Raw genomic sequence first — 24,193 nt, forward strand, 5'->3', positions numbered from 1 at the left:
TATGTGGCAACATTATAAAATCATAAAAGAGAATTATAAAATAAAATAGAATTATGAACTAATTATATGTGGCACCACAGGGGGACTTTCAGTGCTCCGCCCTAAAGGCCATTTCTCAATGCAACGGGTTTAACAACTGTGTTTCTTCCTTGAGTGATTTATGGATCAATCCAGTTGTTTTTGATGGTTACTTGGGGCAATGAATTGATTACATGGTTTTCTGCCCTACAACAAGGATCAAAGTAATGTATCCTTCTCTGGTAGGTCTTACTCATTCATTACATACATATACCAAAGGCTTTCCCCCCTTACACATGGGGTAGCCAAAAAGAAAAAGGCATAGAGATCACTCACCGCACCCATTTCATTTCCCATATATTCCACTCCCCTCCACCCTCCTCATTACTATTTCATATAATCCCTGTCTCTTGGCATCAATGATCTAAGTGCCTACTAGACATGATCCTGCAAAATAGACATTGGAGAAAATGGTCTGTTAAGAAAAGCAGTATGTAAGGATGAAGTCTTTATTGGTACATTTCACATGTTAGAGCTTAATCAAGTGCTTGATGAGGCTCCAGTGATAAAGACTTCAATCAAGGCTGTCTTCACATGGTGCTCCTCCTTACATACTTGTTGGCAGTTGCCTCTCTCTTTCAGAAAACTGTCTCCCTGCTGCCAATCTTTAAAATTTATAACACCCTCACTCCCACCTGGAGGTGACTGTCACTTCGTCTCTGAACCAAGCCCAAGTTCTTTCTCTATCAACTTGGACTATTTCCCATACCAGCAAAACAAACAAACAAACGCACACACACACTTCTGCAAGCTGGTGACGCGGGAATAGTCAGTTAGTTGCCCCTGGTCTCTATTGCAGGAGACCCCCAATTAGGGTTGTTTTGGTACATTTTGTAATTACTCTTAGTGCTCTATTCTGTATTGTTTGTGTTTATCTTACTGATTGATGTTTCCTCAGAAGATCAATGGGAGGGCCTGACAATCTCTACTAACCCAACATAAGACAACGCTCCATTTCCTTTCAGAGATTAATGGAAGGGCATAAGAAAATCAATGAAATAACAGGACTGACACCTTATTAGGGATAATAATAAAAAGAAAAGAAAATCTTCAATATATTCTCTATCATCATCTGTTATGGCTCTTCTTTTGAAATAACATTAATTACACAGTAAACTGTCAGTCATCGTCTGACTCTTGCTTGTCCCAGCCTTCTAGAGTTGGTTCTTTATAAAAGTTGTCTGCAAGAACACTCCACTTTGGTTTCTTCGCTATGTTGTCTTCTTCCTCCTTCACTTCCTGGTAAAAAATAAACCAAAAGGACAAAGTCTCAGTTCATTTGTTCCAGTAATAAAAAGAGATGAAGACAAAAACTACCTTAACTTACACACCTCAACAGTAATAGTACTGACAGCAGTACAACATTTCTTATTTGAGCGACCTGTGGGGCAATCCAGGAGCTGTTGCCACATACTTTAGGGCTGTAAATCACAATCACGCCAAATGATCAACTAATAAAATAAATCAACCTATTTGATATTAGGAGTAAAGGTTAAATGATATTGATCTTAATGTTTAAATTCTTGTTCATTTTCACTGTTAGTTCTTTGATGTGTGGGTTGAAGTTCGTGAGTATCAAAAATAAGGCCCGGGATCTTTTTTCCCCATGGGATAAGTTTGCCCATTCAATTTCATTATTATTATTTTTTCTTCTCATGCTTGCCTGGAGTGAGCAATGTTACTAATGATTTCTGAGGGCCTCCATTCTTTTTATCCGAGCCATTGTGCTGTGTCTTGCGACACTGCTTCTGACCCAGGGCAGTGGACAAGGTGCAGGGATGACCCGTCATCCAGGAGGTGCTAAGATAAGAGGGAGGGTGGAGGGGTGTGGAGTGTATTCAGGGATGGAATGGGTGGGAATAATTTTATGCCTTTTCCTTTTTGGCTACCTCCCTTGTAAGGGGAAAAAAGCCTTGGTATATGTATGTATGTATGTATGTATTGTTCTTGTGTGTCAAAGTATGGGTGTTCTTATCAGTTATTTTGTAGTTGTGATGTTGGGTCATTATCATCAGGTCATCAGCACAGGTGAGTGCTTCAGTGTTTTATGTTCTGAGTCTGGAGTGGGGTTTCTTGAAGAAATTAGATAATGCTGGTGAAATTATGGCTCTTTGGAAGACTCCATCATATGACATCTTTTTGTCCCAGAAATTTGGTTCTGAATTACTCTGCACTGTATGCCAGCTAAGAAGTTTGTTAGCTATTTCTTGTTATTGTGCATGTTAGTCTCTATGATCTTTTGGGATCTTGGAACTTTATCAAATGTCTTGTTTATGTCTATTGTCACCAATATTGTTCTTTCTGTAGGTGCTTTCTTGTTAAATCCATCCAGCACTTGTGTGATAATTGTGAGAAGAGTGCTGGTGGACTGGACTTCCATGAAACCATGTTGTTTTGGGGAGGTTGGTAGATAAGTTATTTCTTTCTGCAATCAATCTTTCCATCAGCCTGGATTTGGATAATAATGAGATTGGTCTGTGAGATGTTGGGTTTTCTGGTTTTGTTTGGTTTTAACATGGGTGTTACATGTGATCTTTTCCAGATTGTTGGAATATTGCTGCACAACCAGGCCTTTATTGCATTTAGGATGAGTTATTTTAGATGGATATTTGAAATCATGGCAGGGTCTTCTGCATAAGAAGGATTTAATGACGGTAACATAACATGGGGATGGTATAAGATAAAGTGATTAGCATTTGTTTTTGAGTGGAGATTAGTTTCTGTTTATGATGAAAGCTTTGTGACTAAGGTCTATATTGACGTTGCCAAAGTCCCAAAATTATATATATATATATACATATATACATATATATATATATATATATATATATATATACACACACATACATACATACTTATACCAAGGCTTTTTCCCCCTTACAAGGGAGGTAGCCAAAAAGGAAAAGGCATAAAAATCATTCCCACCCATTTCATCTCTGAATACACTCCACACCCCTCCACCCTCCCTCTTATCTTAGCACCTCCTGGATGACGGGTCATCCCTGCACCCTGTCCACTGCCCTGGGTCAAAAGCAGTGTCGCAAGACACAGCACATCCACAGCAAGGCCGCTTCATTAAATCGGCGACCCCCCCATGCACAAAAGGAGAAGACAGGGAGAAATCCCTTCGAGCTGTGTCAAATATATATATATATAGGTAACTATGGGGTGACGGGGGCTTTGGGGAAGAGGGGAATGTCCGTTGGGAAAGGACGGGAGAGGACAGAAGACGGGTGAATGGAGAATGGTTGTATATGGATGATGTTGTGATGCATGAAGTGGAATGGGCGAGGGGATGGGGGGTGAGGTAGTATGTGTGAGCAAAATTTTGACGCAGCCCGAAGGGATTTCTCCCATTTCACCAAACCCTGTGGTGGGGGGAAGAGAATACTGCCAACAAGTATTTCCACTTTTGTAAAAGGTGACAAAAATGGATTGGGGACAGGACTAGGCATCCTTCTCCCTGTGGCCCAACAGGGGACATTCCTAAAAAATGCAAAGGCATAAGAGGGTCTGGGAGGAGTTTTCCAACCAGAACTCTAAGGTTTGGGTCTTTTAATGTGCGTGGATGTGGTACAGATGAGAGTAAAAGGGAAGAGATAGGCAGTATGTTTGTGAGAAGAAAGATGGATGTGTTGGCATTGAGTGAAACTAAGTTGAAAGGGAAGGGCGAGTTTGAGTTTGGGAGTGTAGTTGGGAGGGTGTCAGGAGTGAAGACAGGATGAGGGAAAGAAGGGGTGGCTATACTAGTAAGTGAAGAGATAGGTAAGTGTGGTGGAGTGGAAGGAGGCTTCTTCAAGGTTAATGTGGATGAAGGTGAAACTGGGAAGGGAGATGTAGGTTTTTGTAGGTGCATATGGGATCAGTTTCTTATGTGTAGTTGGGAAGGCTTATGGGAGTGTCTTGATTTAGAGGATGAGGAGAAGAACAGAGGGAACAATTGGTGAGGAACAGTCTGAGTTTAGGACAGATGGTGGTTGCATGGAATATACTTGGGTGCAAATGTGGTGGGATAGGGAGGAGTGGAGGTGGAGATAGAATGTAGATTGAGAGAAGCAAGTAAATGCCTTGGGGGGATTAAAAAGTGAAATGAGAAACAGGCATTTGGGAATGGATGCTAAGAGGAGGATGTATGAAATAGTGATTGTGCTGACAGCACTGTATGGGGCAGGAATATGGAACATAAGAGAGGAAGAGAGGAGTTTGAATATGTTTGAGATGAGGTGCCTGAGAAGTATGATAGGGGTTACTAGGCTGGATAGAGTGAGAAAACAAGGAGTTGGGAGATAGGGTTAATGAAAGAGTATTGGGACAGTTTGGGCACATGGAAAGAATGAGTGAAGATTAGTTAAAGAGGTGTGGAAGGCAGAGGTAGAAGGAGTGAACATGAGGGGGAAACCTAGGATGAGATGGATGGATGGGGTAAAAGAGGCATTAAGAAAGAGGGGAATGTCTGTTGAAGAAGGAAGGGAGAAGACAGAAGACAGGGGTGAATGGAGAATAATTGTGTATGGATGATGCTGTGAGGGGGAGTGGGTGAGGGAATATGTATGAGAAATATATTGATGCGGCCCTAAGGGATTGCTCTCTGTCTTCTCCTTTTCTGCATGAGGGGATAGAGAGTTTTTTTTTTCACTGATTTAATGAATCGGCCTTGATGTGGAAGTGCTGTGTCTTGTGACACTGCTTCTGACCCAGGGCAGTGGACAAGATGCAGGGATGACCCGTCATCCAGGAGGTGCCAAGATAAAGAGGGAGGGAGGGAGGGGGGTGGATGGGAGTGGAATTAGTGGGGATGGAATGAGTGGGACTGGATTTTATGCCTTTGTTTTTTGGCTACCTCCCTTGTAAAGGGGAAAAAGCCTGTGGTATATGTATGTATGTACTTTAACTTACTCCTATCACTTAGTATTCCAAATGCCATCACTCTATCCATCCTCATAACCCCAACCATACTTCTCAAACACCTTTATATTTCTCTTCTCTGGCTCCCTTATATTCCAAACTTCTTCTCCAAATTTTCTATGTGCATGTATTTACCCAATTGTAGTTTACAGGAAGGGAGCAACACTAATGGGATCCTGTTTCTTACTCTCTAATTATCACACTTGGATACAAATTCACATATAGTTCTAACCTGGGCTATATCATACATATACATATACCACAGACTTTTTCCCCCTACACAGGGGGTAGCCAAAAAGAAAAAGGCATAGAAACCACTCCCACCCATTCCATTTCCTATATATTCCACTCCCCTCCCTCCCTCTTATCGTGGCACCTCCTGGATGACGGGTCATCCCTGCATCCCATCCACTGCACTGGGTCAGAAGCAGCATCGCAAGACGCAGCACATCCACAGCAAAGCCGCTTCATAAATTCGGCGACCCCATCTCTGTCCCCCCATGCTATATTACAAACAAAAATTAAACTTACATCTTTGACCTCCATTTTAGGTGCATTTCTATTCACTTTGTCTCCTTCACCTTTCAAGATGTCAAGGAAGGCGTCTTTCCCGGTCCTTTCCAGAACCTTCTCTTTTTGAGTGACTCCTTGTGCCTCTGCCAACTTCCTCTTCAAGGTTTTGTTATGCTTCTCAATGGCACTCAAAAGTTGTACCACACCTCTGTTTGAAGAAAATAAATTCATCATACATACATATACCAAAGGCTTTTTCCCCCTTACACAGGGGTAGCCAAAAAGAAAAAGGCATAGAAATCACTCCCACCTTTTTCATTTCCCATATATTCCACTCCCCTCCACCCTCCCTTCTATCTTGACACCTCCTGGATTTAGAAAATAAATTCAATCAATAAAATATGTAAGAGCATGAAATTTCTTCAATTTTTTATATCTGCATTTCCCTATATTGGTTTATTTGTGACTTTATTGATACCCGTATGGTCCAGAATCATGCTATATTTTTTTCTTATATTTGGAAAAAAGAAGTGACCATATAAAAATATGTTGTAAAGTGGAACTAGGGAAGTAGACAGGAGGTATAAAAGAGTAGGTATAAAATGTCAAGTAAAGGAATCAAAGAAAAGAGTAAGTGATGTAGGTGTATGACTGAATATTTTTGAGAAAAAAAAAAAAAAGTTTTAAAAGGAAGTGAAAAGAGTAGTGGGGGGAATCAGAGAGATAGGAAAAGATAAAGAGTGCAGATGGACAGATGTTATTGAAAGTTAAGGTGGAAAAATAGGCATAGTATTTTAGGAATTTGTTAACTTCTTCGATACAATGACGCCAATGTATTTACCTAGCTGTATTATACGGGAAGAGAGCTATGCTCATGGTGACCCGTCTTTGTATCTCTCAAGAGGTGCAAGTAATACAAGGATGCCAGTGTTGGCATCTTGATCATATTTATTTTGTAGATGTAGCTTAGTGACTCCCAATTTTGTGAACTGGTTTGATAATGTTTATTATTATTCAGTGTTAAAGAAAATGAGTAATACAGCAGTGACTTCATATTTCATAACACGAGTAGTATGATGCATTGTACATTAGGCATCCAATGTTGTGCTTGAGAATTTGACTCATATTGAAGAGGTTAAAGGTGGAGGAGATTTGGGAGGGTTAGACTGTGGCAGTGGGAGAGGTCGAGAAAGTGATTGATGGGAGAGAGGAGAATCAATCAATTCTCTGCCTCTAATCTCCATTGTAGGAGACCCATGGTTCTTAGGTGACTTGCAACCACCTCCTCATCTACCCAAAAGTAATTTATGGAACAAATGAAAAGAACATCCCTTTGTCCATGTCAACCCTTCATCCATCTACAATATCACTTTATTCACTCGTCTTTTGCACATCCTCTACCCAGATCTACAGACATTTCTCATGTTTTCAAATTTATATGACAGATGTGAAATGGGGTTGTATCCTTTCCATTCCTGTTTTAACTTCAATTACACTGAAAAGCTTATCAATAAAAACTATAACATATATGAAGTATTAGTATTTAGGACTTACTTTGTTGCTAGAACCTTAAGACGCTTTTCTTTTTCTTTGTCGAGCTTGATATCTGGTTTCACATGTGACATTTCTTCCCATAGCTTTCTCTGAAATAAATACATTTATAATAAATAAAAGACAAATTAATAAAATAGATCTGAATATATAAAATAATCACAGATAAACAAATTAATATATAAACAACATAATTGCAACTAGAGATTGAATTGATGACAAGAAAGCTTTATAAAGTATGAAAATCCACAACTATATGACTATATTCTTTTATTCTACAATGACAGGGGATGGTAAAAGATTTAAGATATTGAAAATTATAAATCTTATCTAGTAAGCAGTACAGGATTATAACAAAGATGGCAGATCTATTTTAAACTATAATGTAGTAGGATATAAACTTATATTCTCCCAATATTCACAGTTATATGTTGGAAAGCATTAGGAAAAGGTAAGGATGTTTTTTGGGGCTTTTATGGATTTGTAAAAGTCTTATGATAGGATAGACAGGAAAGCACTCTGGGAGATATTGCAGATATATGGGATAGGAAGAAAGCTTTTAAGAGCAGTCAAGAGTTTAAAGCGAGTAATAGAGCTTGTGTTAGGATTAGAAATGGAAAGAGTGTGTGGTCTGAGGTAAAGGTGGGATTTCGTCAGGGATGTGCTATGCTGCCTTGGCTGTTCGATGTATACATGGATGGGGTGGTGCAAGAGGTAAATGCAGGAGTTGTGGGTCGGGGATTGGAGATGGTTAAAGAAAATGGAGAAAAGTGGGAAATAAGCCAGTTGTTTTTTGCTGACGACACTGCAGTTGTAGCAGGATCAGAGAAGTTATTGAGGAAGTTAGTGACAGTACTTGGGAAGGTGTGCGAAAGAAGGAAGTTGAAGATAAATGTGGGTAAAAGTATGGTGATGAGGTGTACAAGGGGAAAAAGTGGCCACAGACTGGAAGTGAGTATTAAGGGAGAGAGACTGGAGGAAGTGGATTGTTTTAAATACTTGGGTGTGAATTTGGCAAGGGAGTAGTGGAGGTAGAATGTAGATTGAGAGGCAAGTAAATGCCTTGGGGTGATTAAAAAGTGTAATGAGAAGTAGACATTTGGGAATGGATACTAAGAAGAGATTGTATGAAGGAGTGATTGTACCAACAGCACTGTATGGGGCAGAAACATGGAACATTAGGAAGAGAGGAGTTTGAATGTGTTTGAGATGTGCCTATGAAGTATGATAGGGATTACTAGGGTGGATAGAGTGAAAAACAAGAAGGTGTGGAGGAGAATGGGGGTGGAAAGAGAATTGGGAGATAGGGTTGATGAAAGAGTATGGGATAGTTTGGACACATGGAAAGAATGAGTGAAGAAAGATTAGTAAAAGAGGTGTGGAAGGCAGAGGTGGAAGGAGTGAACATGAGGGGGCGACCAAGGATGAGATGGATGGATGGGTTAAAAGGGGCATTGGGAAAGAGGGGAATGTCTGTTGAGGAAGGACAGGAAAGTGCAGAAGATAGGGGTGAATGGAGAATGGTTGTGTATGGATGATTTTGATGTTTGAGGGGAGTGGGTGGGGGATGGGGGATGAGGGAGTATGTATGAGAAATAAACTGATGCAGCCCAAAGGGATTTCTCCCTGTCTTCTCCTTTTCTGCATGAGGGGATGGAGTAGAGGGGGGTCACCAATTTAATGAAGTGGCCTTGCTGTGGATGTGCTGTGTCTTGCAACAGTGCTTCTGACCCAGGGCAGTGGGCGAGATGCAAGGATGACCCATCATCCAGGAGTTATATGTATGTATATACCAAAAGCTTTTCCCCCCTTATAAGGGAGGTAGCCAAGTCAAAAGGCACCCATTCCACTCCCACCCACCACCCTTTCCTCCCTCTCATCTTAGCTCCTCGTGGATGAAGGGTCATCCCTGTCTCTTGCCCACTGCCCTGGGTCAGAAGTAAGCAAGATATAGCACATCCACAGTAAGGCTGCTTCACTTAATTGGCATTCCCCCACTCTGACTTCTCATGTGGAAAATAGAGATGGGGAGATCTGCCTTCTATATACCAATATATATATATATATATATATATACACACCAGTGTATATCATATACCCTTAGGTTTCTTAATCCAACACTCATCAACTGCTACTTGTCCAGATGTTTGGGCCACAGACATAACCCCACTTCAGGAACTGGGGTTTTATGGGCCAATTCCTGAGGTAGGTTTATGTCGTAGACCCAACTATCCACACAAAAGGCAGTTGGCAAGTGTTGGATTAAGAGACCTAGATGTATGTGTGTATATATATATATATACTATATTATATATATATATATATAAATAAATATATGCACACAACACACATATACATATGAATATATATACATACACGACAGAAACGACTTGTTGTTATTGTACAGGATGTGTAGGCTATGTTTCTCGTGTGACTGATAATGTTAAATCCAGTTCTTGAAATATATATTTGGCACAATGGAGAAGGAAAAAGACAAAAAAAAAAATTGAATGAACCAACGAAGAGAGGCCTGGATATAAGTAAGGTTGAGTCACCAATAGGAATAATTCCCAAGAGGACATGCTTAATTGACACACCAAGAATAAATCAAAGTGGGATTTTTTTTTTTTTTTGCAGGTTTTCAAAGAAATCCAGGAGAAATAGGTAAAGGCTTAGATATAGATAGAGAAGATAGATATAGCAATGCATTAAAAAATCGTGAAGTAAACAAATTATTGGAAGAAATCATAAATTTAAAATTGGACTACTGAGCTGTTCTTAGGGAATTTATTACTTTGTGTAAGAGTAACGAGTAAACGATTAAAGAATTAAAGTGACCTAAAGAGCAAAATAAGAGAACCAAATAAAAGCATAGATGTTAAGAAATCGCATGGACTGGATGGAATTGCAAATTGGATACTGAAAGAGTGTATAGACAAACTGATGGACAAATTATACAAGATAATAGACTTCTCATTCAAAGAAGGAAAGGTACCGCAAGATTGGAAAGATGCAAACATAGTACCAATATATAAAGGAGGAAATAAGAAAGATCCTACAAACTTCAGACTAGTATCCCTTACAAGCACAGTAGCAAAAATATGCGAAAAGGTTATCAGAAACAAATGGATCGAACACTTGGAAGAGAATAAAATATTAAACCCTAAACAATTTGGCTTTAGAAGTGGAAGACTGTGTACCACAAATTGTGGTACATATGAAGAGAGACTAGCAAAACTTGAGCTACAGACATTAGAGCAAAGAGAGGAGACTTGATAACTCTTTATAGAATCATGAAAGGCATAGAAACTATTGATAGAGAGGATATAATGAAATGGGATAGTAGAGATACAATAGGACAGGGAAAAAAGATCAAGACAGTTATAGAAGAGACCTGAAAAAGAACAGCTTTCCCCACAGGGTAATAGATGTTTGGAACAAGTTAGATGAAAATGTGGTGTGTGCAAAAACGATACATGAATTTAAAAACAGTCTAGATAAAATGAGATATGAAGATGGGACACCACAAGCATAGCTCCCCTTCCTGTAAAATACAACTAGGTAAATACACACACATATATATAATATATATAATACAACAATAGCAAATCTTAAAATTCATAGCTACTTACTTCTTTTAGTCTTTCCCAAGCACTCTGTGTAGAGACAACTGGTTTTGCTTTATCTTTTTTAATTTTCTTTACAACTCCATTTTCCTCTACTTCAAAATCATCTTGATCATCACTTTCTCTTTTTTCTACAGGTTTGCCTTTTTTAGCTTTACACAAAATATCGGACTTCTTTGTGGCTAAAATCCTGGCCATAACATTAGCTAAACCTGCCTGACTTTCATCATTTTCATCATCACTGTCCATTACATCTTCATCTTCACTTTCGATATCTGCTTCACTTCCTGACTCATCCTCCACTTCGACCTTTTTTTGTTTCTTTTTTCTTTTGGCCTTTTTTGTTTTCCCATTTTCTTCATTGTCCTGTATTTCACCATTATCTTCTTTTCCACTGGATCTATTCAGAGCTAAAGTCGGAAGTTCTTCTAGGTCATCTCCAGGTTCAGACTCCAGATCTGACTGATCTGATTCACATTCTTCCACCACTCTTGCTTTGGTTGGTACTCCGACAGCCATTTTGTATTCTGTAACAATAACCCATGCATCAAAAGATCTAAATAAAAATATTCATCTAACATATGAATTTATATTATCAATAGGAAACAGGTTAACATAAAGCATGCATGCTAATTTAATTCTCAGTATGTATTACCTCTAGTTTTTCTTACTGAAAACCTACAACCTTCAATAAACACTTTAACACTGTCTCATACATTTTTACAAAATAAAAGTACATACACACATATACATATACCAAGGCTTCTTCCCCCTTTCAAGGGAGGTAGCCAAAAAGAAAAAAGAAAAGTGAAGGATAATATTTAATCTATCTATAAACAAGGGTCTTTCCCAATTATAAGGGAGGTAGCCAGCCAAGGCACACACCAAGTTCCATTTACCACCCATGTTTCTGGCTCATCTTAGCTCTTTGTGGATGAAGGGTCATCCTTGTCTCCTGCCCACTGCCAAGGTCAGAAGCAATATAGCAAGACATAACACATCCACAGCAGGGTCACTACATATAAATAGTGATCCTCTCTCCTAGTTCCCTCATGTGGAAAATAGAGAAAATGGGAAGAAATCTCTATAAGCTTCATCAAAATATCCATACACAACCATTCTCCAGTCTATCCCCTCCCTTCTCCCTTCCCTACTCAACAGTCCTGTTGCTCAAATCCCTTTTCACCCCATCTATGCATTTCAATTTTGGTCATCCCCTCAAGTTCACTCCATCCACCTCTGTTCTCCACATTCTTTGTACTTATCTTTCTTCACTTATACTTTCCACGTGCCCAAACCATCCCAATAATCTTTCATTAGCCCTATCTGCCGTTTCCTTTCCTATCCCCACTCACCTCATCTCAGAGACATATTGGAAACATTTCTAGGGGCCAAGTCTATGGGTACGTTGAATAACTCAAAATAAATAGTATCATTTTCAAGAAAACATCAGATAAGTTCTATTCAGTTTCTAAGTTGCTATGTTGTCTTCCCTCCGATGGAAGTCTAGGACCCAAATGTGAAAAGATGGCCACCACTATACTGGTAAGCCAATTGTTTGTGATCTTTATTTACAGAAAGAAGACTAAATTGGAGAAAGAATTGGGAAATATAAACCCGAGATGTTTATTTCACCTAAAGGAATGATTTGGTATGGTTTATACAGGATCTGCTCTGAATGCAGCCATTTTACATGTAAACAAACCAGAAACATTCCTTCACTTAAAGAATTGCTAGTAATGAATGCATTCACCAGGTGGCAGTGTGATAAATCTGTGAGGTGAACCACTAAATGTTCTAGTTTTTAGGAGTTTTTAAACTAATTTTTTAATCTCTGTTACTCTTTTTTGCTATTATTATAATTATCATTACTGTTACTAAAAGATTTAAATTTTTACTCTTTTCCTATTTCATGGTACTGAATTTTCTTTTATTATAGGCAAGTATGCATATATAGTAATATGCTTATTTGTTGAGATATCTTTGTTATCTAACTCCACCATGTCAAAAAGATGTTCCTGCATCCTTTTTAGAGATAGTAATCTTTTGACATTTTTCTTCAGAATCAGGGGTCTTGACATCAGATGAGTAATAATATTTCCTGGGTCATTTCCTCCTTGAATGTTTGTCTACCTTTCTTTGGCTGTTCTTTGCAAGCTGACTGAGACTTATTGTCCTCTCTGTGGGGGGTTGATTGTTATCCCAATTGTTTTTTTTTTATAGCCAGGATGTGGTAGCAAGTTCTGACTGCAGCACAGCTACATTTCTCCTTAAGAAATATTGAAACACAGTACTTCTCTCCTTTTAGATCTTCAACAACAAAAGCCTGCATACCCTGCACCTGCACAATCCTGTTGGTCCTAATGACTTCCTGGGCCATGATCACCTGAGATGTTGCTATTTGTCCAGGGTTTTCTGAAACTGGAACACCCTGGAGGAGCAACAACAGGAATTTTCAGAACTGGTGGTGCACTGGCATTTTCAGTTTCCCTTGACAGGGGCATGTCAGATCCCATGATGTTGTCTCATGAAGTACAGAAGTTGGTATCCATGATGTTTTGTGGAAGAATTAGATCTGTGGGGAATGTGAGGTCCTCAGGTTTCTGAATACAGATCTGAAATTCCTGACACAGCTTGTAGTTACCAGTGGCACAGAATACTTGTAAGGTCCATTGGGGTGCCCCATATAGACCCTAAGGTATCAGCTGCATGCCACTGAGCAGATTTTGAATATTAATAATAATAGAAAGAAAAATAAACAGATCACAGGTTCTATTCATTACCAATATATTCTCAAAAATAAAAGGTATAATTTTTCCCCCCGTGGATTTCCATAAAAATCAACACAGATACTTTTCTGTCAGCCTCTTACATCATTTTTTTTTTATCAATCTAACTTAATTATTTTGATATAACCATACCAATGTCATTACATAATTCTAAGAGTCCAAAGAAGCAGGTGATCTTTGGCTGTCATAATCTCAAAGATGTAGTTATCCAAATGATAAGCAATCAAGGTGAGGTTATCCAGATCCCTGGAAAGCTGCAATTTCTCTGATTCCTTCTGTTGTACATTCTGCAGCTGACATAGGCTGTGAGGATGTAGCACTTGGTTTAGCATAAGGTCACAAGGCATTGCTGAGAAAGACTGGTAGACTGTAATAGGAGTCTGTCTTGCAAGTTGTTATTTCTTTAAGTACTGAAGGACAGGAGTGGGCATGTTCCCCAGTGCTGTTATTACTGTTTCTGTGAGGAGTGGGTTGGTACTCGGTCCCATTGCTGATGTAATGCACTAGAACTAGGTATGGATCACTGATCAGCCACCATCCATGTTGTTGGAGTGTTCCAGTTTTACCTGCTTCAACTTGTGATAACAAATTTTGACAACAGAATTCTGACATCTGACTAGAAAGACACAAATTCCATTGCAGGTTTAATTTTATGTTTTTATGTGTCAATCTAATGTGCTATTATAAATATGCCTAGGCCTATATACATATAGAACATTTAACATGTTTAATGAATATTAGTATAATAGGCGTAATTAAGGGGCCAATTTGGTCGATTTATGGGCCGAGTTGGTCGGATCATGGGCCGAGTTGACCCTACATCGTGTATCATGTCTGTCTGTCTCTCATATGATATTCCTAGGCTCTGACCATGGAGCTAGGTGTAGTCTACGCTAAGAACTCTATCTGGCAAATTTGTTAAACATCAAATCTTGGACATTGCATTCTAACAGGTTTGGCATTTTTGCATAATCCCCCACCATCTCCCCCCAAAAAAAGGTCAACGGTGAGAGATGCATAGGTAAAATCTGTGGTGGGGGATTATAGTTGGCATGGCAACATGATAGGTGTTAGTAAGAATAGTACGAAAGGAAGCTCCTGCACTGCTTTTCACATGCTCAGGTGATTTGACCCATAAAACCTTCACATGCCAAGTTGCAGGTCAATTGGGCCAGGGTTTTGGATTTTATGGATGATTATCTCTAAACTAGCTAGGTCAACATGAAAATGGAATTCCTGATATTTGAGCTGAAGTAGTTCTCATGGGATGCAGAAAGTTGCTATGAGTACAATGCAATTTGAATTATCCATCTAGCTGTCCTAGTTCTCGAGATATTGCATTTTGAAGGGAATTAAATCGGGCCTATTTTGTCCCAGGAAATCGGGCCGAAACGTGCGGTCTAACTAATCGCCGATCAAACGTAAACAATGACGGTTTTTACTGAAATGCACAATTCTATATAAAAATTTAGCATATGGTGGCCTTATTTGACCTATTTTCTTTAAGACGTGTGATTTCCATGTAATTTGATCAAAGAATTATGTTATATCCTATGCAAAATTACCCACCACAGCTACGAATACCGTCAAATTACATGAAAATCACACATTTTAAAGAAAATAGTTGAAATAATTCAACTATATACAATCTATTACACTAATAACACAATAGTAATAAACTTAATAGAGTGTAGTTTGATCCATACCACCAGTGATCATAGATGGTGGGCTGGACGAATCGTAGCTGTGGTCCGTAATATTACGGAGGATAAAAACATAACTTCTCTTTGATCAAATTACATGAAAATTACACATATTAAAGAAAATAGTTCAAATAATGCAACCATAGGCTACTCTCTAATTACACATACAGTATATCACTACACTCTACACTTCTACAGTCTACAACTCTACACTCGGGATATATCACTACATTGCAGGATTTGTACGTACCCGCCTATCTGCAGTGACGTCTCGATATTACTGGGTATATGTTCAACGGGGTAATTGATAACTGCGAAATTTAATTTTTGGGTAATCATCATTTTCATTGGGAAACACTGCATTAGAAGGACAAATCAACTCTCACCCAAAGGATGACAGATTACATACTACTTCACTCTAATTTTTACTGGGGAGGAAATAAGTCAACTCACGCCCACATGGCAACGCAAACATAAGTTATACCAAAAATTGGGGAGGACAAATCAACTCCCACCCAAAAGATGATAGATAACATACTACTTCACTCTAATAACACTGGGGAAGAAATAAGTCAACTCACACCCAGATGATGCATCTAGAGAATGAAGCCCAGGTCTCCACGAATCAAATCGACGATTATCTCATCTGGAGTCTGGTACGCCACACTAGTGCCACCCTCATAACTGAGTTTGAACTCCATTCCACATTCTGAGTCTACTGCCGATTCAACTACACCACTGTACTACCTGTCCTTCCCGTCATTGTTCCACTTATGCGTGAACTGTTTTCCTAAGATCTGCTTTGGATCCCGAAGGAATTCCAAAATTTCATTGTCTGCACTGACATCTGATCCAACAATGCCCATAAGAATGTCCACCAGCTGAGAATCGGTCAGCTTTGTCAGCGCCGGATTCCCAATGTTGACGTGCAGAACTTTTTGGTAAATGTTGATCTGCACTCTTAGGGACTGGGAACGAGCTGTTTTCGATTTGATGTGTTCCACTGCATCCACCTCATCTGGGGTCGTGGCCAATCCTCCATCGCGGAATGCTATCTCGAGCCACTTCTCGTATTTTGTCCTGGACTGGTCCTCCTTCAGTTGAATGTCCTGCTGCTCTTCAGACATCTTCCTCCGGATCTGCTGCTGGTAATGGATGGCGTTATCTTTTTCCTCGTTTCGCAGCTGTCTGGCAGACTTCTTCGCTCGGTCGATGACATTGCCCATGGAACCTTCATCCTTCCTCTCCAGCCACTCTGCCGTGCAGTTATTCCGAAACATCACCTTTGCTTCAATATACGGAAGTTTTGTGCTGGGAGCCCTCACCATCTCACGGTCAGACATGGCGAACGCCTTTTCCCCACTGATATTGGTAGAGGAGCAGGATGCCGCCTCCTTGACTAGGGCATCACTTGGACACCAGAACTTACCACCGGAAAGGCGGTCACTCAGTGGTCGATGCATAACATTAACAATCGCACCACACATCTGGCAAAGAAGCTTTCCTGTGGATTCATCAGTTTGTTGCATATGAAAGACAACTTTATTAGAAACAAAATGCTTTTTAAATTTTTTAAATAGCTTGAAAAATAAGGGAGATACGATTTTTTGAATTATTTTTTTAGCCTGCATTTTTGGCTAGACTTTACCATAACAAAATGTTAGAATTAAGGGTAGTAATTTGTAAAGATTTCAGTAAAGAAATACACATGAACTCTAAACCACTGGTCCAATTTTATTAAAATTCAGAATACTTAGGTTTTATGGATCAACAAATCACATGAGCATGTCAAAAACAATGTGAGACATCTCCATCATACCATATTTGCCTTTTCATGGCAACCATGAAGTTGTCAATTTTCAGATTATCATCAATGAAATCCAAACCACTGGCCCAATTGACATGCAACTTGGCAAGTGAAAGTTTTATGGGTTAACAAATCACCTGAGTATGTCTTATACCATTCTTACTAACACCTATCATGTTGTTGTTGTCGTTCCCTAGACTGTCTGTCCGAGCAGTCCCGTCTCCCCAAGGAATGCCACAGCCGAAACTGGGTTTTCCCACAAATCCTTTATAGAGTGTATGTTGTTGTTGTTGTTGTCGTTCCCTAGACTGTCTGTCCGAGCAGTCCCGTCTCCCCAAGGAAGGCCACAGCCGAAACTGGGTTTTCCCACAAATCCTTTATAGAGTGTATGTTGTGTTGTTTGCGTGCATGATTGTGTATAATGCAGTCTTCCATTATGTGTTGTATGGTATGGGGTGAAGTGTTACATCCTGGGCAGCTGTTCACAACACGGTCGTCCAGCCTCTTCTGGTAGCTTAGAAGTGCTGGGTGGTGACCGCATCGCAGTCTGGCCAAGTGGACTCTGTCCTTACGTGGGAGAGAGGATTCAGAAGGGTGGATATCAGGGGGTCTGGCATGGAGCTGCAACGTCTACGTCGTGGGACCACCCCCCAACCCCAAGAGTTGGGGGCCAAACAGCAGCATCTACCCCTGGCCATCAGCTCTACGCAGATGGCACCGATCCCCAAGGAGGAGCTAGAGTGTATGTTGTGTTGTTTGCGTGCATGATTGTGTATAATGCAGTCTTCCATTATGTGTTGTATGGTATGGGGTGAAGTGTTACATCCTGGGCAGCTGTTCACAACACGGTCGTCCAGCCTCTTCTGGTAGCTTAGAAGTGCTGGGTGGTGACCGCATCGCAGTCTGGCCAAGTGGACTCTGTCCTTTCGTGGGAGAGAGGATTCAGAAGGGTGGATATCAGGGGGTCTGGCATGCAGCAGTGTGTTGTCTTTCAGTGTGTTAATGGAGCGGTGAGTGATATGATTATGAATATGTTTCCAGAGGCTGGTATTTGGTGGTTGTGGAGGAAGAGAAGAGAGTATCTGTGTGTAATAAAGGTCTTTGGGTGTAGTTTTAATGTTTCTTGGTGTGTGTGGGTGTTCTGCTATGTAGTGTAGTGGGTGTGATGTGTTTGTGGTGGCTGCGGCAAGTGTTTGTGTGCCTCTCATGTCGAGGTGGTCCTTGACTTTGAGGACTTTTGTTTCATGGTGTAAATGGTCTGTAGGTGATGTATTTGTGCAGCCTGTAATTGTTTTTAGGGCTTTGTTTTGTATGATTTGAAGGGTGTTGTGGTGTGTCTCACTGAGATTAGGAGCCCATGCAGGACTCGCATAATTCATCACTGAGCGTATGCATTGTTTGTATATTGTTATATTAGTTTCTTTGTTTTGTCCAAATGTTGTTCCAGTGATTGACTTAAGTGCGTTAAGTCTAGGTGTGCATTTGTTTTTTATGTTTGTGAGGTGTTGTTTGAAAGACATGGATGTATCGTATGTTACACCAAGAATTTTCGGTGTGTTTGTGTGTGGTATTAGAGTGTTGTTGATGTAGAGATGAGGTATGTATTTGTGTTCTTTTGTCCAGTTGGTGAGAAGTGTTGCTGTAGATTTGGTTGGAGCTATTTTGAGTCTGTTTGTGATGAACCATGTGTTGAGTGTGTCAAGGTAAGGCTGGATTATTTCTGCGGCTTTGTCTGTGTTACGATGTGTGCATGTGATTGTTATGTCGTCTACGTAGGAAGAGATTTGTATTTCTGAGGTGTCTGGCGTGGGTAAGTCATGCATGTATAGATTAAATAATGTGGGGGATAGAACTGAGCCCTGTGGTACTCCGTTCTTAATGTTTCTGATGTGCGATGATTGGCCATTATATGACACATGAGCATTCCTGCCTGCCAGATAATTGGCCAGCCATCTTTTGGTGTTATTGTGCATGTCTGTGTTATATATTTTATTTGTTAGGTTGTGGCGGGGGATAGCATCAAAAGCTTTACTAATGTCCAATGTTATAAGAAGTGTTCTGTGGTGGGGCCTATCTGAATTGATGCCATCTAAAATTCTTTGTGTGAGGTTTGTCAGAAGAGTGTTTGTGGAGTGTAGTGGCCTAAAACCGTGTTGTGAGTCAGCAAGGGGAATATATGGTGTGACAAGTTTAAGTATTAGGCGTTCAATGACTTTAGAGGGGGTGCAGAGAAGTGTGATTGGGCGGTGCGATGTTGGGATTGTTGGGTCTTTGTTCGGTTTTGGAATGGTGATTATTTTACCATGCTTCCAGATGTCGGGTATAGTGTTGTGCGAATAGCTGTAGTTTGCAATGTTTGTGAGTGCGTGTATACCTTGTGGTCCAATGTGTTTTAGTTGGATGTTGCTTTTGTGATGAGGGCCACATGGTGTTGTGTGCTTGAGACTATGCATTATGAGTTGTGTCTGTCTGTCTATGAAGGTTGTATAGTCTGAGTATGTGGGAAAGTCTTTCTTACGTCGAATGGTGTGTCGGTCGTCAGGGTGAGATGTAAGATGGCTCATCTGTGCAAAATGACGTATGAGTGCGTTTGCTTGTTGTCTGTTTGAGGGTAGATTATCTGTTGTTGTGATTATTGCTGCGTGAGAGCGTGTAGTGTTAGTGTTGGATAGTGTAATGCTGTTGAGTGTTTTGTACAATTTGCTGGTGTTTGTTTTGTGATCAAGTGTATTGATAAAGTTTTGCCAATTTTGTGTTTTTTGTTCATGTATTTTATTGGCAATCACAGTGTTTAGTGTTTGTATTTGGTCTGCTATGTTTTGAGGGATAGGTGTGGGGGTATCGTGTTTAAGTGTGTCACGCTGTCTGATGAGGCCTTGGATTTCTGGTGTGAAGTTGGGGTTGTGTGATTTTCTGTTGCCTCTAGGGATGTATCTCTTGTCTGCGTTTTGTATGATTGTATTAAAAGCGTGCACAGCATTGTTTATGTTTGTGATTGGTGTACTGTTAAGTGTTTCAAAATGTTGTTCTGTCTCTTCATTAAAGGCTTCCCAGTTAGCTCTCTTGTAATTGGTGTAAGTGTGTCTGTGGCCAGCTGGGGTGCATCTTGTTTTGGTGGTGATGATGATTGGAAGGTGGTCAGAACCAAGGGCTCCGACCACTCTCCATGATGTTGTTGGGGTTAGGCAGGGGGAGCAAAAGGTGATATCAGGAGAGGAGGCAACTGTTGTCAATTAAGAAATAATCAATAAAATCCAAACCGCTGGCCCAGTTAACATGCAACTTGGCATGTGAAGGTTTTATGGGTCAACAAATCACCTTGCAGGGCCTTCTTCTTATACCATTCTTACTAACACCTATCATGTTGCCATAGCAACTGTTGTCAATTTAGAAATAATCTATAAAATCCAAACCACTGGCCCAATTGACATGCAACTTGTCATGTGAAGGTTTTATGGGTTAACAAATCACCTGAGCATGTCATTAACATTGCAGGACCTTTTTCTTATACCATTCTTACTAACACCTATCATGTTGCCATGGCAACTGTTGTCAATATAGAAACAATCAATAAAATCCAAACCGCTGGCCCAATTGACATGCAACTTGTCATGTGAAGGTTTTATGGGTCAACAAATCACCTGAGCATGTCATTAACATTGCAGGACCTTCTTCTTATACCATTCTTACTAACACCTATCATGTTGCCATGGCAACTGTTGTCAAATTAGAAATAATCTATAAAATCCAAACCGCTGGCCCAATTGACATGCAACTTGGTATGTGAAGGTTTTATGGGTTAAAAAATCACCTGAGTATGTCAATAACATTGCAGGACCTTCTTATACCATTCTTACTAACACCTATCATGTTGCCATAGCAACTGCTGTCAATTTAGAAATAATAAAATCCAAACCTCTGGCCCAATTGACATGCAACTATGCATGTGAAGGTTTTATGGGTCAACGGATCACCTGAGCCTGTCATTAACATTGCAGGACCTTCTTCTTATACCATTCTTACTAACACCTATCATGTTGCCATGGCAACTGTTGTCAATTTAGAAATAATCAATAAAATCCAAACCGCTGGCACAACTGACATGCAACTTGACATGTGAGGGTTTTATGGGTCAACAAATCTCCTGAGCATGTCAAAAACAATGCAGGACCTTCCTTTTATACTGCTCTTACTAACACCTATCATGTTGCCATGGCAATTGTTGTCACTTTAGAAATAATAAAATCCAAACCTCTGGCACAACTGACATGCAACTTGACATGTGAAGGTTTTATGGGTCAACAAATCACTTGAGCATATCAAAAACAATGCAGGACCTTCCTTTTATACTGTTCTTACTAACATCTATCATGTTGCCATGGCAACTGTTGTCAAATTAGAAATAATCAATAAAATCCAAACCACTGGCCCAACTGGCATGCAACTTGGCATGTACAGGTTTTATGGATCAAAAAATATCCTGAGCATGACTAAAACAATGCAGGACTTTCCTCTTACACCGTTCTTACTGACACCTATCACGTTGCCATGGCAATGATATGTCGAATAGGCATCCAAGCTTCAAGAAACTTAGATTGCACAACTGCACTATTATATACCAACGATTTCAAAGTTGCTCATACCCGGTAGAATAGAGGCTAATAAACAACATTTTTACATTAAATATTATATGATTTAGTTTCTTGCCTTTACACTTTTACTCGGAAAACTAATTTGCCAAGGCTAATATAAAAAATTCCGCTGAAATCGGTAAGAATTAGTAAAGTTTTGAAGAACTGGGCATACACTTGTTTAACAACAAGATAATTTTAATACCCTGCGGATGTGCTGAACACTCCAAGCATTCAAACTAAGCCAAACAAAAATCAAAATCCAAAGGGGCACAAAAGATGGCGACAGCGGTGCCGCGCATGGTTTCGCACATGACTATATGCCTACATGTATTGCCATGAAGCTCAAAGGTCGATTAACCAACGATCTTAAGCTTCTTGTTTCCAGGAGAAAATAGGTTGAAAATATGTTTATTTATGTTAAAATATTGTTTATTGAAGTCTTACCTTAATATTTTTACTCAGAAAACTATTTTGCTGACGTTGATAACCAAACTTCCGTTTAAATCGGTGAATTTTTTTTGTATTTCAAGAATTGGGCATACACTTGCACAAAAACAAGGTAATTTGAATACTCTGTGCATGCGCTGAACGATGCAAGCATTCAAACTGAGGCATACTTGTTTAAGCGGGCTGCAAAAGATTGCGTTGTAAACAGTACACGTGCGATCGTGGCGCCACAAGCGGATGCGCCCATAATCCATATCTACAAGATGACAGGTGTTAGTAAGAATAGTATAAAAGGAGGGTCCTGCATTGTTTTTGACATGCTCAGATGATTTGTTGACCCATAAAACCTTCGCATACCAAGTTGCATGTCAATTGGGCCAGGGGTTTGGAATTTACTGATGATCATCTCTAAATTGACAACTTAACTAGGTAGGTCAAACAACACCAGAGGCGCCACCGTCGATGACGAGCACAATAGCGCGTCATTTTATGCGCACGCCGTTCAAACGGCCAAATTTATATACCGCGGGAAATTTAATTAATAAAAATGTTGCGTGAGTGTATTTACTACGATCGTAATAAATTTCAAACATTCACATCATCAGTTACATGTCGGTCAATAAAAACATTAGATAAACATGGCGGCCTGCATTCAGCAGTATATCAAAAATTGGTATATGTTTCAACGTACAAAATGAGCTAACAAATTTATTGTGCGGGCAACTGACCATAATTAACCAAAACTACTAGTATCGTGGATTATTCTAATACCAAAATAAAGTCAGTATGTTACGGTAGAGCTGAGAAATTGGTTGTTTAAATTAGTTTTTTTTTCTATCGGGTCGGATTATCGGATAACAACATCAACATCCATCCCGCCATCTTATCTATCACTGGTGATATGGACCAAACTTCACTCTATTAAGTTTCTTACTATTATGTTATTAGTGTAATAGACTTATAGTTGAATTATTTTAAACATTTCCTTTAAAATGTGTGATTTTCATGTAATTTGATCGAAGAGAAGTTACGTTTTCATCCTCCGTAATATTACGGACCACAGCTACGATTCGTCCTGCCCGCTATCTATGATCACTGGTGGTATGGATCAAACTACACTATTAAGTTTGTTACTATTGGGTTATTAGCGTAATACCTTGCATATAATTGAATTATTCAAATTATTTTCTTTAAAATGTGTGATTTTCATGTAATTTTACGGTATTCGTAGCTGTGGTGGGTAATTTTGCAGAGGATAAAAACGTAATTATATGATCAAATTACATGGAAATCACACATCTTATAGAAAATAGGTCAAATAATGCAACCATATGCTAATTTTTTATATAAAATTGTGCCTGTCAGTAAAAACCGTCATTGTTTACGTTTGATCGGCGATCAGTCAGACCGCACGTTTCGGCCCGATTTCCTCGGACAAAATAGGCCCGATTTAATTCCATTCAAAATGCAATATCTCGAGAACTAGGACAGCTAGATGGATAAATCAAATTGCATTATACTCATAGCGACTTTTTCCATCCCATGAGAACTACTTCAGCTCAAATATCAGGAATTCCATTTTCATATTGACCTAGCTAACTTCATGGTTGCCATGAAAAGGCAAATATGGTATGATGGAGATGTTCCACGTTCTTATTGACACGCTCAGATATTTTGTTGACCCATGAAGCCCAAGTAAACCAAATTTTAATCAAATTTGACCAGTGGTTTGGAGTTTATATGTATTTCTTTACCAAAATCTTTACAAATTTTTGGGCAGAGTTGGACCTACACCTAAAAAAAAAAACCCTCTTGCACTCGTCTTTCCATTTCAGTCTTGTACACTACACCCTTAACTACTTATATAGAATCTCCTCTCAAAACTAAGTCAATATATGACAAGAAAATGAAGTTTTCAGGTACTGTACAAGGATTATTAAGCTTTTACGTACCTTCTAGTCAATTGTTCTCATTGCCGATCCTCGTGTTCCATGTTTTGTTTGTGTCGATGTAAACAAACGAACATGTTTGAATACAACGGCAATGCACTTGACTCACCTGGTTTAGAGACGTTTATATCAAATAAAAACAGAAAAATAGATGATATGTAAATACACAATAGTTTAAAAAAAATTCTGGT

The 24,193-nt window shown here is 39.5% G+C and overlaps 1 protein-coding gene across 2 annotated transcripts; it reads right to left on the reverse strand.

The window, feature by feature from the left end:
• Positions 1-1,118: 1,118 nt before the first annotated feature.
• On the reverse strand, positions 1,119-24,111 carry LOC143019978 (RRP15-like protein). Of its 2 annotated transcripts, none has more exons than XM_076176049.1 (5): positions 24,006-24,111; positions 10,680-11,200; positions 7,051-7,139; positions 5,515-5,704; positions 1,119-1,317 (listed from the first exon to the last, which is right to left on the reverse strand). In XM_076176049.1, exons 2-5 carry the CDS (start codon positions 11,190-11,192, stop codon positions 1,198-1,200), a joined length of 912 nt encoding a protein of 303 aa, XP_076032164.1. In that variant the 5' UTR covers positions 11,193-11,200; positions 24,006-24,111; the 3' UTR covers positions 1,119-1,197. The 2 variants fall into 2 exon arrangements, with proteins under 2 accessions (XP_076032164.1, XP_076032163.1); XM_076176048.1 differs by lacking the exon at positions 24,006-24,111 and adding an exon at positions 13,008-13,068.
• Between the last annotated feature and the right edge of the window lie 82 nt (positions 24,112-24,193).

The sequence above is a fragment of the Oratosquilla oratoria genome, chromosome 38 (genome assembly GCF_046742065.1).
Source record: "Oratosquilla oratoria isolate Oo_2021 chromosome 38, ASM4674206v1, whole genome shotgun sequence".
NCBI classification, from domain to species: domain Eukaryota; kingdom Metazoa; phylum Arthropoda; class Malacostraca; order Stomatopoda; family Squillidae; genus Oratosquilla; species Oratosquilla oratoria.